The 18,967-nt window shown below is 41.4% G+C and overlaps 2 protein-coding genes and 1 long non-coding RNA gene across 17 annotated transcripts in view; 1 reads left to right on the top strand and 2 right to left on the bottom strand.

Annotated features, from left to right (window-relative positions):
• LOC111262009 (protein argonaute-4) overlaps positions 1-3,657 on the bottom strand; it is a 5,373-nt gene extending 1,716 nt beyond the window's left edge. Inside the window, exons 1-3 of one of the 2 annotated variants that reach the window (XM_022835955.2) lie at positions 3,487-3,657; positions 688-2,502; positions 172-453 (exon numbers count right to left, since the gene is read on the bottom strand). In XM_022835955.2, coding sequence (XP_022691690.1) covers positions 172-453; positions 688-2,502; positions 3,487-3,520 — 2,131 coding nt within the window. In that variant the 5' untranslated portion in view covers positions 3,521-3,657. The remainder of the gene's footprint in view (positions 1-171; positions 454-687; positions 2,503-3,486) is intronic. The other variant, XM_022835956.2, reaches the window with a different exon arrangement.
• The window catches only part of LOC111262016 (uncharacterized), a 26,220-nt gene extending 12,779 nt beyond the window's left edge, over positions 1-13,441 (top strand). Inside the window, exon 4 of the long non-coding RNA XR_002681330.2 lies at positions 12,932-13,441. This is a non-coding gene — a long non-coding RNA (uncharacterized LOC111262016). The remainder of the gene's footprint in view (positions 1-12,931) is intronic.
• PDZ-GEF (PDZ domain-containing guanine nucleotide exchange factor) overlaps positions 6,473-18,967 on the bottom strand; it is a 56,320-nt gene continuing 43,825 nt past the window's right edge. For 5 of the 14 annotated variants that reach the window (XM_022835944.2, XM_022835941.2, XM_022835945.2 and 2 more), the window contains 7 exons: positions 17,708-18,395; positions 15,842-17,529; positions 15,325-15,679; positions 15,095-15,163; positions 13,453-13,938; positions 11,979-12,179; positions 11,359-11,637 (listed from right to left, as the gene is read on the bottom strand). In XM_022835944.2, coding sequence (XP_022691679.1) covers positions 11,537-11,637; positions 11,979-12,179; positions 13,453-13,938; positions 15,095-15,163; positions 15,325-15,679; positions 15,842-17,529; positions 17,708-18,395 — 3,588 coding nt within the window. In that variant the 3' untranslated portion in view covers positions 11,359-11,536. Of the gene's footprint in view, positions 9,612-11,358; positions 11,726-11,978; positions 12,180-13,452; positions 13,939-14,434; positions 14,495-15,094; positions 15,164-15,324; positions 15,680-15,841; positions 17,530-17,707; positions 18,396-18,967 lie in introns of those variants that run through there. The other 9 variants (XR_002681327.2, XM_086968916.1, XM_022835942.2 and 6 more) reach the window with 9 other exon arrangements.

An 18,967-nucleotide genomic window follows, 5' to 3' on the forward strand; every position in this document is an offset into this window, starting at 1 on the left:
ATAGTGCTTATTGCGATGTAGCAGTACTTCACCTTTACGGTCAATTGATTTAGAATTCTAGACATTAGTAGAATACACGTAGACGTAGATTAAGTATCATTGGATCGTAAAATTACGCCATTGCCATAATTGTACTGTATAGTGGAATCCAAATGTTCATATATCACACACCAATTATGATCGTCGGAGTGCTCGTCAGCATCTTGAACGCGAACTCTGTGTTGATCCCGACGACGTTTTCACCCTCAAACTTGGGGTTCAATCCATAAAGGATGTTAACCAGACATTGGTTAGGGCCAGGGCGATCATTTCTGATGATTTTTTCGATCGTATCTGATTTTACGCATTTAGATGACACCCCGAGGGTAACATCGCATGTAGATTTGATCGCAGCGTGAACGCCAGTGTAATTACTGATCACAAATATGATGAAGTCAAGCTTGTTCACAGTAACTTAAAAAGCGAGAACAGAAGTTAGTACGATGGCAATAAATAACTAATATCAGATGGAAAGGTTAGATTACATAATCGATATCTCATAAAATAATCTATATCTAATTAAATGTATTGATTTGACTGAAGAGCAAAGCTGTACAGTGCCGTTTTATTTATATTGTTTTATTTCTAAATACTGCAATATTTTAAGATTAATTATCTTAAGATCGAGAACCCATGCACAAATCTCACCCATCTTAATGATCTGTTGTATGATGTTTTTCAGCGCCTGACGGTCGCTTATGGTTGGAAATTCGTTGTTGTGCTGCACAGGATTTGCAAGCAGTACGCCGCTTTTTTTTCCTTGGTTCTGAAATGCTCTGGCAAAGCACTGCAACGTATCCTGTGTCTGCCTTTCATCGGTGTTAATTACTGTCCACCGATCAATCTTGGACGTTTTAAAGAACATATTGTCTCTGAAATCGATAACCCCAGGGTTAACTCCGACAATTTTCTTGTTTCCTGCTGTAAGTATCGGTGTGGGCAAAATTCTTCCAGGAATCGTCATTTCGATAGGTTCAATATGCATACCGAACTCATCCTTTATCTCTTTGTGACTTATCAACGAGCGCGTGGTGAATTTAATTTCTTCCAGCCTATTGCGCGGAGGAATGGCCGCCAGACGTATTATGTCGCGCACCATATCACGTGATTGTTCTCCGTGGTAGGAATTACCGCTCAGTATTTTCAAAACCTCTAGCGGGTAATATCTAGTTCCTCGAATACCGGCCTCCGCACAAGGCCAGTTTGGATATTTCAAGCAACCATAGGTTTTGCTGAAGTAATCTGTCACAAGGATAGGGTTGTTCTCATGATCTCTGAATGAAATTTTGCTTGCAGGCTCAAGGGTAATTTTTTGTATGGTAATATGTTTAGGTCTTTTGAGATGCGTAAGCTCTGCTTTGCACCGTGAAAGCTTTTTGGACAGTTCTAAAATTTGTTTTCTATGCAGAGCTGTGGGAACGTCATTTCTCGCAACACCTAAAAGATCGGCCATACGCTCTACAAGGTAGCCGGGTCTTATGAACGCGGTAATGGCGCGGTTAGTATTCAAAATCAATTTGTCTTCTGCTGCTAAAATATGGGCTCTATAGCCACTCCAAACTTCAAACCCACCTGAAATTACTGTGGGTTGCTCATCAGGTAATCCATAAAACCCTCTGCCAAGTGGCGTCAAATGCAGTGATGGCATATAATTCAGCATGTACATTAACGCTGTCATTGACTCTTCAAACTCTTCACCCATGGAAAAGTTTTTACCCGGTTTAAGTCCGGCTAGATTTACCGCTTTTTCATAGGTAAGCGTCACCTGCCAAAAGCTGTCATCACACTCTACCTGATAAACCAGGCTGTCATTGGGTAGCCTTTTAAGGCCGCACGCACGCTGCTTGCTATCATAAGCAAGCATCTGGTTATCAAATGCGCTTGGTGGTATTTTTGAGAAGATAGACCTGTTTAATTCAAGACTAAGTCTGCGCTGCTTTTTCGGGCCCGTCGAGGGTTCTTGTGTTATAGAAGCAGGCTTCTTTTTCGCCGAACCTTTCTGGTTACCTGCTTTTTTCGACTTACTCATTTGCTCGATCTGTACCGTGTAAAAAAACGCTGATCTAATGTTAGAGCCCAAACTGAGCTGAAAACAATTAGTTAAACACGTGATTTGTGCACAATTTACTTGTCCTGGGCTTTTCGGTTTCTGAATTTCCAACTGTAGTTCATTGCTTGACGGTAGTCTTGGAGAAGGTTCAGCCAAAGGCTCGATAACAGGCGGTGTTTTGGGCATTTTGGGGCCTGCCCATATTTCAGAAGGTTCTTGCGGTTGGCGCATTTGCCTCGGAACCATTTCGCGCCCACGCCCGCGCCCACGGCTATTCCCTCCTCCCCCTCCTCTTCCTCCTCCGCTTGCTCCTCCTCCCCCTCCTCTTCCTCCTCCTCCTCTTCCTCCTCCTCGTTGGCCATTGTGAAAATCACCGCCGCCTCTACCACCACCTCTGCCGTTTGCCATTTTGTCTGTAAAAGGAGAAAATCGACCAATAACGTCAGTATTTGTTTTTAATGGTAACGCTATCAATAAGGCGTAATACAGTTGTTCCAAGAGAACTGTGGGATCCACCAGCTATACATACTGTCAGACAAAAATAGTTATCTGACAGAGGTCTGTAACGGGGTTTATCATTAACAAGATCTAAATCTATTTACACAGTACTTCGTATTTGCGGATATTTGTTGGAACCAGCTACGATTGACGCAGCCATTCGAATTGCTGGAACAGGACTGATCTACGAACACAAGTACCGATACGAAAGATGAATTTTGAAATGGAAAAACACAGATGCCATCAGCTTATATCCTCAATAAAGCAACGGCCATGTCTTTACATGGTCACGCTAATAAGGAACGTTGGAAGAGTATCGATGTGTTCCTGTTAAGCCTTCGATGTGTTCCTTTTAAGCCTAATACAAGTCAAACGAGCTACAGCTGTTGACACCCATCTTATAAATGAGCCACTCAAAAAATTCCACTGCTCCCTGTTCCACTGCCCCCTCGAAGTCTAGCTTTACCTAACGTAAAACTAATCATATCCTTAGCCGAGTATTTTGTCACAAACACAATTTGGAAATGCAGATGTTATAATTTACGACCTACGCAGGGCGCCATTCGCTTAAAGTGACGCTAGGGTTAACTACACACAGACTTTGATTATACGAAAACGAGCACCACACTTGGTTGTACCAAACGTGAGTCTGCTTGTAGTGTCAATTGTAATAGATAAGCCTCAGTTATTAACTTCAAGAAGCCAGATAGCTATACTTCCCAGTTAGAGAAATAGAGGCATAAGCCAATCAGCCGATTACAGCTGCTAGTACCTTCTTTACGGCTACATACATACATAAAGAATAAAGAACATGTTTTTCCGCTTATTCATAAGAATTTTCGAACATCCAGTCGAAACATCTAATTACTGCATCACAATGCATGTTTCTCTTAACTTACGTTCGTATCTGTCGTACGCAAATAGTGAACACATTAACTCACTTGTTCCACGTAGCTTCGTGCTCCGCTCACCAGATGCCTATTTGGGAAGTCTGACGCTTGAACTGCAACAAACCGCTGAATCGTAACGTGGCGCCACCTATCGAGTTTCAAAGCGAAATAAAAAAAACCCACACAGTACACGATAACCCTCTTTTTCGTTTGTTGGCTCAGCCAGTAGTAGTACGCTTTCATCTAATATTCCTGTTCCGAGCTAATCTAATATTCCCTTACCATAGTGCCCTTTCTATAGTGCTGTAAACGTGTTACTACAATAACTGGCTGGCTGGTTGTGATCATAGTGGTTTTCGCCCATTCCACTGTTGCTGGGCGAGCCCATGGACTAGCTAATTCTAACTTGTCTACACATTAGTCATAGCCTATTTGTTAGTCATTACGTCCCTGCGACACATTAGGCGACTAAACTCTCTGTAAACGGATTAGGTTAAATATCTTGCCCAAGTAGACTTGGGCATTAATTAATCTAAAAAATGCATGTAATAGGTAAATAGAAAAATGTATAATAGATTAGAATACAAGTGTTAATGTTTTTCGTAGAATTGAATCATCTTCAAAGAAACATGGAACATTACTATTTTCATATTTTAGTTTACCTACATGTGACCGCCAAATGTTGTAGATATACGTAAACAAATAACGAAAGTTCTTATTTTTATAAAATTAAAGTTCGATATGTGTTGTTCATAGATTTATTTGCTGGACTATCTAGTATGCTTAAGCTGCTGTGATAACATATGTGGCTATGCAATATATGTTGTCAATATTTATCAACTATAATTATATATATTATATATATATATATAATTATATAAAACTATATTATAGAAGAAACAAGCTACTGAACGCAGAGTCATTTTCACAAAGAAGGATTACGAACGAATATATATATAGGTGTATATATATATATATATATATATATATATATAACATTTAAGAAAATTTCGTATAAAAACTGTATGCATAAGTATTTTAGGTTTCCGAAAGTTGCTTATCAGCACTTTCGCACACACACACAAACACAGGAGCGCTGTATACCTTTGTCGAAAGTGGTCCTGCGTAGCAACCTGGTCGGAATTGATTGGCTGGTCTACCAGTAACCAGGGATGACTAAGCACTATTAGACACGCTCATATGTATACATACAATAGCTGGAAACGTGAGATAACCAGGCTGCGGATACTCTAAACCGTAACTCAAGGCTACTTTTATCAGAAACACTTACCTAGTCACATACTGAGGCACCTTGGAATTGGAAGAAAAACACTACTAGAGAATGCATACAGCTTAGTCGAAACTAGCTGAGAATAGACATGCACTATGTCAATAGGCACCATAACATCGCATCTTAAATGGGACAGAGCTCATGTGCGTATAGGCATGGGGTTACAAAATGAAGGAAGGTCATTTTCGAGAGCAGGCAGCACTGTCACGATTTGGAATATCAAAATAAGAAATTATCGCTGCTTTTCTTGTATTGAATCCCTATGGTATGCCGTTCGCATCCTGCCGTTCTAAGATGCTATTATCGAGGTTAGCATATTATTTTCGAGCAGACTTTTCAGGGCTGACGTTTTTATCAAATAAGGCATAACTACTCCCGTACTTCTTCGGCAGTTGTTCGAGCTGCCGATGGCGAAATTGGGTAGATGTCAAAATGTATTTTGCATCCAGAACCTCCATTTTTATAGGTTGGATAGAAAATCTTGTTTCCTGTAAAATAAGATTACAACGTCTTAATATATATATATATATATGGAAAAAAGAAAGCACTTGTGAATGGTATATACAGAGGTAAATTGGTAGTGGAGAGACACTTACCTTATGTCACATCTAGCCGAAGTCAAAAGCTAGCAAAGCAGTGTGCTGCTTTTATGGATATAAGGATTACTGGAGGGGATTTGCGATGTTCAAAAACTGAATTCACACTTCGCGAGTGTATCTTATCTCGGTCGACTGTCGAAGGTCAATGGGGACCCCCGTTAATCGGCTGAGATGATAAACTGCGTATATTAGATTATTATCAGGTGCCTAAAATGTAAGAATCAGAAGCCTGGGAGTGCTACAAACTACGCGAAGCGGACCAAGAAACGAAGTTTCTCATTGACTCTCAATTCGTTCAACTAATAATCTTCAATTCTCATTTTGCTCAGTACTAAGCTCAGCCACAATTACAGGTTTCACTGGCTTTAGGTCATACGCCTAAGGTAAACGAGTAAAATTTTTCTCTAAGAAAGTGCAATTTATTAAATAGCAAAGATCATGAGAACGGAAGAATATCGTGCAGAATGACGGCGGATACATAATGAACGAATGAATGAATGGATGGATGGATGAATTATTTTGTTACTAGGATTCGTGCAAAACATGAATAATATTGTATGGATGCTTAATCAATATTGCTGTATATGATAGTTTAGAACTTTTAACATTTACAGTGTGACACACTCTATGTGATGGTTCACGCGAACGAGTTTGCCATGTCCTACATGAAAATTGCCAAACTGTATCTGACCTTCAATGTTTTACACCTTCCGAGATGGGTATCTTAGGCTGTCCTTATCCACTTGGTCGCATTACTGCACCGATCTATTTAAGATCGAATTGCCTAATAAGGTTTTCCTTGTTGCGCTGATAAATAATAATTCCAATGCGTCACAATATATTCGTTTGGTATTTTTTCTTTTAACAAACACGCATTACATACAACCAAATCGCTTGAAATTCGGGTCTTATTTTTCATTGCCCATATATCTTTCTCATAACTTCAGTGCACGACCTTTTCTCATGACACGTTTATATTATACAGAATGTGCCAGTAATTAGTACTATAAATCAGGAATCATGCTTCTTTTAAAAGTACCGCATGAATGACTAGATTAAGCGTACGATTGTATTTAATTGAACAAAAAAAAAAGAAACACCTGTATATTGTTTCGATGAAAACATTTATTTGGTTGAACGATGTGACATTTTTGTTACATAATAATAATAATAATGGTAGTTACCTTTACTATCTCGTTAAAATCGCTTGCAGTCGTTCTTCTGCACATCGATTTATCTATTTTCACATCGATAATCTGTCCTCACTTGATTACATTCTCTCACAATTGCGATGTTTATGTGTAAGTGTGTAACTTTTCTCGGCCTTGAAGATCATTTCAGTTACGAATGATTGCACCGTAGACAACAATACTCATGTTGGTGCCATTAGTTCCTCACCTTTAAACCAATAAATCCACAGTTCGAAAGTACGGTTAGTTACCGATTGTGATCGGTCCTTTATAAATAATCATGGCCTGAATGAAAATATCAGTCATTTGTCGTTTCCGAATCATTGTCTCACCGTGCCCAATGGGCTCTCTGAAGCACTTTTGTGTTTAGTTATCGACATCATTGTGGATAAATGATTCCGGGTCGCTTCCCTTTCAACATCCAGCGGTGCAATAATTATTTATAATATAATAATTAATAGATTATGTACATATGCACCGAGGTGAGAAACAATACGCGTAGTATAGTGTCGTTAGTTAAACGAGATATAGGACAACACTCCATATATTCGTTAAAAAAAACCCATCGTCAGGACATGTAAGGCATACGAGTTCACGTACTTGGCCTACTTACGTAATTACATCAATGCACACATTTAACCGCCTACAAATTAGCCAGCAATTCGTTATGACGATCACTATGTTAGTCGCGACCCCACACATCCACGAAAATACGGTTGACGGTCATCGGGCCCGGTCAGATAATCTGAGTATAAATTGAAACGAACGAAATCGACATGATATCATCTTAACGCTTCGCCAGATTCGTGCAGCAAGCCTCTACTAGTAGCACATCCAGGCAGCCGTTCCGACATAACAACAAGCACTATTTAAGACAAACTTAGACTTCTTCCATAGGCTTGTGCATTACAATACAACGTATGATATTGCTGACTCGGAGGTACACAAATCGTACATTCGTTTACAAAGAAACATGTCCTATTTTGCAAATGAAAGCGAACGGTAAGAACAGACGATAAAACACGTACAATGGCACTACAGTTATAAAGCCAAGAAAAAAAATTCGACGGAAAAAAAGATTCGTGTTCGTGATCGAAACGATCTGCTTGCGGTTGTAGCAACGAATTCGGCCAGTTCTCACTGATCGCATGGTGACGCCTTTATTCTTTCTGTTCAAGCTCATTGCGTGTACCTTCTTGCTTCAGTAACACCACAGCAGGCCGGATCTGGTCACCTGCTGATTGAGTATGCAGTTTTTCATCACACATCGGTATCAATTCTTGCATGAACCTATCGCAACACCTTAATAACGTTAAACTCGATCTTGACGCTCTTCATGTATACATGTTTATAGTGCATTACGAACATAATCGTGTATATATATATATACATATATATATACATATATGTATGTGTAGCAGATTCTGTTCTATCTGCCCCTACCGTTGGCGTCTGGCCTGCAACGCATCAGAATAACTTACTCACTCGGTATTCATTTAAATTAACCCCTGTTTCTTCGTTCATTTTTTGTTGCTCCCGATCCGCACCAATGACGACAGCATGATCACATCACATGACATATTATCATATATGTATATATATATAAGTTCCAATGTCTCAGCTAGTGCGCGTATGGTATTCAAGATCATTATCACTAGGACGCTGAATGCTTCTGAAGCCGTTCATTGATCATCCTGTTTCTTTTGCAAATAATGCCAATTCGTTCTGTCAACACCACAATCATCGTAATAATTATCATCACCATTGTCGTCGCTCTTCATTTCATAACTGAATAGGGAGGCGACAGTAGCGACAGCTTACCTCCTTTCCCTTCTTTGATTTTTACATCGTCAATCAACCTCATTATTGTTATTATACGTAAATGAGGAAGTGTGCATTACTTGTATATGCTGTCAACATTTAACATTATTATAATAGGTGGGCTCTGTATTTTTTACACACGTGCGTCGTATATATATATATATGTATGTATATATAAATTATATATTCATTTTGCAGGGATATGATGTACGTCTGGCTGGTTAGTTGTAGCAATAGTTTCATCTTTGTGACACCAACAACTGAAAGATACAGGAACGTCTGAGCGGTTCTGCACACTACATCCCTGAACGAAGGAAATCCGCCCGCGTTGCAGCTTTTCTTTTGTCTATCCGTGTTGTTACTATTGTAAAGTACTTTAGTTGTCACTGTGTCACGCGTTGTTCGATGAGTTGAGAGTATTTGGAGTGTCTTTGATCTCGTGGCTTGCTAAAACTACGACGTCTCTGGATTGAAAAACGGCAGATAGTAAACTTCATTGACTTAAAGCAGATGGCTGAAAATTACTGCAGAGGTACTGCTCTTGTAGACGTCCTTGTTGTTCAAAGCAATTGGGTCTGGATTAGTCAGCTGATACGGAAAGGGTCCACGAAAGAACGTTAGGATTTGCAACAGCAGTAACGATAACCGACTTGGAGGAGGTTTGTTGCAAGGCAAATGTGTCTCATATTCGCTTAAATAATCTTTTCCTATGTAGTAATCCACTGTGCTTCTACCTCTATCCGATACTTTTTTCGATTGGTCCCGCAGTACACTCAGTCACCGCCTGTCTGTGCGAGCGAATTCGTACTGTGTTTTCCTAATTGCGATATTTAATCGTTATTAGCGTATGATTCGTCAGAACCTTTTTCGGCATTTGACGACGACAGGCGTGGGTATTGATAGTGAATCAAAATGGCTACTGATCATTGGTTAGTTCATTATTTAGTCAGTGGTTGTATTTATACATTAGTGATCGGTCGATTTTTGTGTTCGCGATCCCTATTACATCTGTAGTAATCATTATATATATATATATATATATATATATATATATATAGTTTATGCAATTGATATGTGCGGCGCCACGCGTATTTTCTGCAGCCGATGGAGATTTGCGAATGCTTGTGCAAAAAGCCATTCCAGTACGAAGTTAGCTTCGTTTTTCTGTTGACACCATCCATTGGCCGGCAGTGAGTTGATCTCGTCAAACAGCGGAAACCTGAGTATCTTCTTCTGTAAGTAAATACATCGCAAAACAAAATAATATCGTGCAGTCAGACGTTCGGCGGTTTAATCCAACTGCTCAACGTGTTTGCAAGAAAGGCACGCTAGCACCATCCCTATACTGCTATAACATTATAATCATACACGGGTGTGTATTGACGGCGTCACGAACTAGGCGGCATCCCCCATGTGTATATAAGAGGCACCTATTCAATACAAGATAACGTATCGACCGTATTTCTCTAGCTAGATAGCTTTAAAGCCAGGTGTCGCAGTCAATATGGACCGTGTCGGGTCAATGATTTTACTATTATAATTAATAAATTACGCGTTTTGAAAGCTAAGATTTGGCAGTAACAGTGCGTTCCAATGCCCTTCTTCATGAGAGATCGCCTTGAAAATGAGTAGGATTTCTATCAAACTCTGATTACGATCCTACCAAAGTTTTATTACGATATAGGCACGTTAGCTTCCCAGGCCCATAAATTGTACTATTTACGATCAAGATGCACTATCCGGAAGCATAGCCCTGAAAAATTATTCTGGCGCTTTCGTTCTGAACAGTTCCATGTAGAAAGATGCTTTTCATAGCGGTCAACTAACTGCGGAAAGGTTGATGAAATTATTGCGGAAGTTCAACAAGATCAACACGAGAGTAGCCAAGAAACTAAACATCCGCCACCAAAACATAAAAAAAGTCCGATGCTTGAATGCCACACGGATTGACGTACAATGATTTATTCCATTAAATCTTCGTCTACGAAATAACGAAATAGTTATTTCTAAAGCAATTAATCACGGGTGATGATAAGTGGATCACACACGATACTGATGTACAAAAAGGTCATCGTTAACGCGGCGAAGCAAAGCACAACTTCCTAATCAGCGTGTATTGACGAAGAGGATGAGATTGGAGAGGAATCGTGCATTGTAAGCCGCCGCTGCCGTTGCTGCCTGGTAGAACAATCGAACTAGTTTAGAGATGCAAAGATCGCCTATAACAAATAATTTTTCGCCCAAAAACTACAGAAGTTCTACAAGAAAAATTATAGAAGGTCATCGATTGAAGTGGCACACATTTGTTAGGGAGGTACAAGTACATTATGCGAACTTTGAAATTTTCATGTCCTTTGAACTAGCTGAGCCTATTTCTTAATATCTGTTTAAAATACCCTTCTTTATTTTTTTCACGTACTTATCCCAGCTCTCGGACAGCGTCTGGACAGTTGAACTAATTCCCATTCGCGCTCCCATATAATATTTCCCTATCTATGACCTCTCGAAGAGATGGAACGTGGAGTATGCTTTCTCACCAGTGGCCTTTCTTAGGGCATGGAAAGCCCCGTAACTACCCGTACTCGGATCGGGAGAATAAGAAAGTCGAAGTTGATGTTGGATATTCGTTTGTTTACCAGAAAGTAAGTAAAGCATGACGATGACGTCTGGAAGTAACCACAGTGCGTGCCTTCGATTGCCGTGCCAACGATCAATGAGTCTCTTAAAAAGAGGAAAGATGGCAGGCTACATTTATTGCTTCATTTTCGATGAGTAGTAGACGCACCTGATGATGATTGCAAGTCCTATTATTACCTTACGTCTGCACCTACTCGACACTGTTGCCGATTTCTCTCTAGGGCGACGCCACCTTCTCTCCTGGTCCCTCCTTGGCTGGCACCATGCCTTGTCTCTAGCGGCTTTATGTTCCAGTCTAGCTGACTTAAGTTACGCAATTTGCACGTGAAATACACGATACACATTTGGCGCAATTCATGGAAAATTTATTTCTATTCAGTTTCCGTATGTTAAGTAAGTATTTGGGTTTTAATTCTGTAATACGTTACATGTCAAATACCAGCCTTAATCGACAAAGCCCTTGAACTCTAAGTTATGAATAGTCACCCCGATTGCGCCAATGCGTTGTTGACCTTCGGGTCTCAATGTCTGGTCATGTCTTTGCTGGTCCCCGATACTGCGGTCGTTTCCACCATGCATGTGCCCTTGTTTAAGACCTCTTTGCCTAGTGTAGCGCTGTAGCCTTCGAGAAACGAAATCATGACACGATATTTTTCCTTCTGAGCTCATTTCTTCTTGAGTAAACTCAATCAGTCGTCACTGGCAAGTCTCTAGAAAATCAGAATGTTTACTATCCAAATTTCGTCTACTGGCGGCATGTAGCTCAAAAAATTAGTCAGTTCAGAAAGTGCACCGAATTCGCTTACCTAATATTTTAGTAGTATTGCTTTGACATATAAAAATATTTACGTCAGTTTTGGATTAAAAGTCGTCGATACTTTTTTCGACAACTAGATATTAACACTCTCCTGTTACAATAATATAATTTTAGGTTAGAATTAAAGGCTATAGCGAGGAGGGTACCTTCATTGCTTAGCTGGTAGTAGGCAGTGCCTGTCTGTCCGGTGTGAGAACTCTGACCAGGTATCGTTTGAGGTACGGCAACCCCTTCGTGGCTTCGGGATCGAGGTAAGCTGGCGTTGTTGATCTGCACTAACGGGCGCCCGATCCGATCAGATGGAGGTAGCGGAGGCGCGAATGGCTTCGCGCTACGACCACGATTGCCTATAGAAAACACGAAAGAGACGTCATACTCACACAATAAGAGTGGACTCTAATTAGCAAGCATGTGCCTACACACGCCGCTATAAGTTTGGTGTCTTTCAAACGCGAAGCATAATTTATACTACCAATATACTGATCAAATGTGGAAACGAATACAAGCTGTCCTACAGGAACTACCTTACCCTAATTGATAGCCTAAGTGGCCACTGCTGAACATATATTCCCATTCTTCTTCTGCACTATTTTCTTCAAAACGACAACGATTAAATAACACGATAGATTGTGAGGTAAGGCCTAGGCCATGTATCAGCGCTTCGATAAGATTCGGACTACAGCTTTGTCTAGTAATAGAACCTTCTTGCTATCGAAACGGTTCGAAATCGGACGAAATATTATAGAGAAACAGCCGTTGTTTCATGGGACGTAAAAACCCGTGCACTGCATTATCCTATTACCCACTTTACCGATAATGCTTAAATCTAGTCCGGTGAGCTAGCCATATGAGGGTAATCCTCATTGTTCTAATGCTATTGGTTCGTCTGTCAGAAGTTTTCCATTCTACTTACCTTCAGGTCCAATGAAACGCACCATGTGCTCTACACTTGATTCAACATGCTAATGTCAAAAATTCATCTTCGAAAGACTGACACTTTGGAAGTACGAGTGACTAGGTATAGTTGCTATTTGTAGAAATTATCATTAATTTGCTAATAAAAACATAACTATGGATGTCTGTTCGCTTGTTTGTTTAGGTGCTGTTATTATTATTAAAGCGATGCAAGGGCAAAGCCATGAACAGCAGCAAAAGCAGCCATTGATTCATGCTGGTTTACTGTGAATGAGACAAATAAATATACACCATCACCAAGCCCATCACCAGTGTGAGACGACACAAACTGTTTTTATTCGTAACTATTCTTATTAAAGTGAAGCAGTCTTTTACTTTTCTGATATTGTTAATTCTATGATTCCATCTATGATATGAAGAGAACACTATCGTCTTCTCTTAGAATCGGATAACGATAATAATTAAAATGATGATAATAGTGTGTGTCCTGTAATAACGTAATGTGTATATATATATATATATATGCTACGCATTTTTTTAGAGACCGCGCCAAGCGACGGCCGTCAATACGGATGTGGTAATGAGCTGCTTTACATAATCGTTCGAAAAAAAACTGTTGTTATTCGTTGTGTCTATGTTTTTTCCTGTCGGTGCGGCTTTCGTTGTTTTCGAGTTAAGATCAGTGAGGGTTAGGTTGGGGGTTACCTGTTGTATTCACCCCCGACGTCACATGCTTCTGTTGTAGCTGGTGGCGATTGCTGGCACTGCCGCCTTTCAAAGTTTGCTGCTGGTGCTGCTGCTGCTGCTGCTGCTGCCTGACAGAAACTAAGCTCGTATGATGCGGTGGGGGGAGGGGTGGTAGAACGGCGATCGCGTGCGGGAACGGGGGAACTCGGTAGCCTCCGCTGGTACTAGTCAAACCGTCGCTCATACAACCTCCACCAGCTGTCACCCCAAAGAAACGTGCCGGATTGTGGTGGTGACCCAGCGTTTGATACCCGCTCAAGCCATCTCCATGATGATGTGGGAGATGATGTAACGGTGAATGCTGACGAACCATACTCTCAGATAGACCGCTGCCTCCTTTACCACCCGCCAGATGATGGCTGAATACTGTTGCACTAGTGGCAGAGATTGTTGCGGCATGTTGTTGTTGCTGTTGTTGTTGAATACAATCCGTGCCCAACGTATCTGTTTTGGCCCAGAGATTATGTTGAGATCATGTTTGAACAGAAACCACATTGGTACGCAGGACACAGTAGTAGCAGCGGCAACAAGATATGAGAAAAAGTAATTTATATATTAACAAAATCAAGACGAGTTTCAATAGGAACAAGAGTATCAATAGCGGCAACGGAGAACAGAAAGCACATAAAGAAACGGGTTGCATTTGAGTTGGGTCGACAAAAAGTGGTCAGATCCCAAACAAAAAGACAGACAACGAAGAGATATCGTCGTTTGAAGAGACAAGAACGCCATAGTGAGAAGCGTGGACCCCCGGGGCGGTACAACAGTAACAACAACAACAACAACAACAACCGGCAGACGGATGAACGGACAGACAGGGGACAACGACGAAAGAACGAACAGACGTGCGAACGACCACAAACGCCAAAACGTCGTCACAAACACCCGAGCGTATAGTAGAAAACGGCACAAAAAAAAAGAACAGTAACAACGATAATACACCAAATAATAACAGTGTTTGTTAGTTTATCGTCGTGATTTCGTCTTTCCTCATCGTCACCTAATTATGACGAGCAGTAGAAGAATCACATCAAAACGAGAAAAGTTTGTCACAACATTTATGCGACTATTAACATGATTATTGATCCAAATAACCCCATTTTTGTCTATGATTTACATTCCAGGCTTTCTGTCACCCATAATAAAGCTTGCAATTAAAACAGGCCTCGAAACATCTTGCTCTATCTAGAATAATCGTGCTTCAAGTCGATAGATTCGTGAAGAACAAACCATTAATAAATATGGGTTAAATCCGTTAATATATATTTGGGGGGGGGGGGGGTTAGAAAAGGTTGATGTGTAGCTTTGGTAGGCAATACAGAGCACAAAGACCAACACCTATCATTAAGCGGCTAGGTCACAGTAGGCCTTAACCAGGGTTTTGATACCATGTTACTATCAGATAACATTCGTTCGTGGCCCATCGATATTGGAATACCTACCAGAATGTGCATCTTAGCGTGTGCTTATTCTATCATCAAATGATTTATCATTGTTCAGAAGTTACAGTTGGGTCGTTGCTTGTGCTAGTTAATCTACACAAGTAATAGCTGTTATTAAAAATGCTCGGTAGTTTAGAAGGGCGAACTTTGTTACTTACCGAGATGTGAGTTCGTTGATGAACATGAGCTAGGCCCAACCCCGCTGTCAATCGAACTCATCGAACAGACTGCAAAGTTACAATGCAGATGACAAACAAAAGCACATAATGTGTAAAGAGTGCAAAGGAACGCATTAGTATGGCTAGAACAAGTCTAGTAAGTTACTCTAATGCGACGGATGTATGTCTCTGACAATTTGGAAAACTTCATTCTGGCGAGAAGCACCTACCAGAAGCGTGATCCCTGCGTAGACTAGTGACGCTGGAACTCTCCGGCGAGAGGTGAAGGTTATTGTGAACACTTCCAACGCCGGCGCTACTACTTGTGCTTCCTCCATGATGATGATGATGATGAAGATGGTGATGAGGCTGGCCTGCGCTTTGTACAGAATGCACTCCCATCCCAATACCCATGCCGATGGCAAGTCCAAGGGCGGCGGTACCTTTATGCGCGAGCGAGTCACTACCCCCACGAATCTGAAATGGCAGGCTACTTTCAGCGCTGCCCTTGCGCATTGCTGACGGACTGTGGGACATTGAAGTAGCTGATGCTACACTCGTACTGCGTGCACTAGTTGATCGAACCTAACAATTAAAAAAAGCATTTAATTAATGAGCCGCTTGCTAACATAACCAATAAAAATGGAACAATGAAAACGGACAAATGAAGTATCGTCAAAAGCCAGGAAATTCATTATCAACAACACAAGTATACGAGATTAGTAAATACAAATATACAATACAAACCTTTGGAACACCTTCAGAAAGTGCAAGCAGTTTTCGCATCGCCTGAGGCGAATCGGTACCAAACTTCGGCCCAAGAGTTTTCTTTCCTTCGGAGGCTGAGCTTGCTAAGGAAGTTGATGACGTTGTACTAAGTGTGGGCGACGGATGACGTCTACGAGGATGTGTTGGGGCGGATCCACCAGACCCACTATCACGTGAGTTTACGCTTCCTTGGCTTACGGGAGTACTAACACCCGGTTGACCCTGCAGAGGCTCACAATTTAGACTAAGTCTGTGCAATTCATCTTCGTCGGTGATAACCTTCAACCCGGAAAAGTACGCCTTTACCCGACGAACCATCTGGGCCTCCTCAAACATTTTTTTCGGGTTCGGACCGGCAGACGACTTCTTGCGCGAAGGCCTGTGTCTGGGCCCCCCTGAGGTTCCGGAACTTCCGCCAAGGGCCAAGGCGACCGCAGACGCAGAAACCGACGATTCCAGCGATTGTTGTTGCTGTGAGAGCAAACTACTTGAAGGAAAAACATAAGGCTGGGAACACATATTCATTAAAGAGCGCACTTCCTTCGAGACCATGCGAAGTTTTTCGAAGTTAACCAAATTATCGACCAGCGTGTCATTGCCATAGTGAATAAAGGTGAGATCTTTTCGAACGACCGGGTAGAATGGGATAAGTGGCGGGTGTAATCGCGTCACTAGAGTACGGTAACGACACATGTTACGTGAAGGGTCCATAATTTCCTGCATGTCTTGAAAGATTTTATGATATTTTGTAGGCAGCTTGTCCCAGGTACCTTTCAGGCGCGCTACGGCACCATGACCTAAGCCACTAAGGATGGCAAACATTGAGTTGAAGTTTTTATATTCACGGAAGTGTCGCGCCAGCTTTATAAATTGTTTGATTGTTCGCATTCGCCGCATAACTGTTGGCTCGGAAACGACTTGAGTTACAACCCAAAACATTTCACGATTGACCAGTTCCGCAAACTTCGATAACATTGGTGCTCCGTATCGACTAAGAGTTACCTCAAACAGATCGTCCACATATTCAGTTGGTTCGATTTGTCGAAAGATCTTGAAATCCTCCAGCGTTAGCTGAATTGCGACCTCCCCGCTATTTAATTGTAGGAATGAGACTTGACTTTCACGGAGGAGTTCGCCAGCTAGATTATCAGGTACCAGCGCTTCCTGGCTATTATTGTTTTTGAGATAGTATCGACTGCGAAGTTCCATTCGATCAGCTAGATTTTGCATTTGCTCTGGAAGGCGTCTCTGTTTCACTAACCCTCCTTCGCCCACAGTCACTTCACAAAGGGAATACAGTGAACTAGAATCAGTGATACCGAATTCCCTTAAAGTAAGCATAACAACTTCTCGAGCGGTTGTCTCAGCGTGGACGACAAGAAACTTAGAGGTTTGATCAGCGCGGTAAACCTTGAGTACGTGCTCAGGGAAGTCTGGCGCCCGAGAAATTTGGTCGCTGCTTGCCGAGTCACAATAGATTACATTCGAAGAGAGGTCCGGGTTCGAGTGGCTGTGATATAATGAACCGCTTCGGTGACCACCTCCACTGCTGTATGATGCTGTCCCATTAAAAAGAGAATCATCACTAGAGTGAGCCGATGACGCATCAATCGAGGCATTCTTTGAGATGATTTTCGCCAAAGCTTTTTTTAATTTCGTCGGTTTTCCTGTCAACCACCCAGACATAAAGAACAGAAATCATTTTATATAAAGAAATAATACACGTGGGGAATACAATTTGCATAAGGGTCAAGCTGAGCAGAATTGTTTTGATGAATTTTTACCCTTTATTAATAGTAAGCAGATATATATATATATATATATATATTACCATTGGCTACGTACCCAGTGTCATGAACATTTTTTTAGATGACGATCCATCCGCAGACTTGTCTGAAAGCCCTGAACAATGCTGGGGGTCGACGCATTTATCGTACATCAAATCATACATCTCACTTAACTTCATTGGATTATTATTATTGTTGTGCTGAGCGCTACCACTGTTACTATGGTTATTACTACTGGTAGTGCTTGTACTGTGGCTGATCGAGTTGTTATTGTTGTTGTTGTTGTTGTTATTGTTGTTGTTATTATTATTATTATTATTGGATAACAGACCCCGATCAGAGACAAGTGATTTTCGATGTTGGCGCATGCGAGCTCGATTCGGATTGGTCGTCATCTCTTTGAGGCCCATTAGATTGGATCGGACAGAGATCTGCAAGTGAGTACTCTTCTTAAACAGTTCAAGGGCTTTCATGTGCGAAATATTTGCAAAACTCTGGCCGTTGACTTCAAGGATTTGGTCACCCCGTTTCAGCCCAACTTCATAAGCCTTTGAACCTCGTTCGACTTTTGCGATGAACACCTCAAACCCCGTTTCGTAACCACCAACCATCTGGAACTGAAGCGGCTCTTCACGGTTTGGCCGAGCCAACGTTATGCTACGTGTTCTTGCTTTGGCAGCGCACGCGATGTTGAGCAATTGCGTTTCCGAATTTTTTTTGCACTCCTCAAGCATATGTTCGAAATCCTGCAATAGGGCGCAAGCACAACAGAACACAGTATTGAGGCCTAGGTGATTCATCTTACCGCTGGCTGATACATTTACGCATCACTGGCCCCCTGGCTATACGCAGGCTTTGAGACAAATCGAACGCCTGTGTCATCATTTCTAATGGGAGCTTTCGGCACCTGTCCATTACCGGTTCGAGGCACCCAAGGAATGTCCTACTTTCGCCATTTCCCTTTAGTCCAAACACACTCCTTTAATGACCCAAACGTGGATGAACGCATTATACAAGATCTAGCTTCGCCAGCGTGGAACGCCAAGAACTATTCGCTCAGTCGTTTATTTGTATCTCGGCCGTAGCGCAAAGCCAATTACTGCGACGTTACGGTAACCTCCACTATACCGTTGCATCTATTATAAAAAAAAAAAAAGGAATCACTTTGACGTATAATATTTACAACAAACCAGATGTTCACTTCGAAAAATAACTCAAGGCGAGATCGCGACGCCAGCTGGATATTTAAGTGCCATGATTTGTTGGTATTTGAAGATTTACATGTAAGACACAAGACAGCATCCAGCCGTCTTTGATG

This window comes from Varroa jacobsoni, unplaced genomic scaffold, assembly GCF_002532875.2.
Source record: "Varroa jacobsoni isolate VJ856 unplaced genomic scaffold, vjacob_1.0 scaffold_621, whole genome shotgun sequence".
NCBI lineage: Eukaryota > Metazoa > Arthropoda > Arachnida > Mesostigmata > Varroidae > Varroa > Varroa jacobsoni.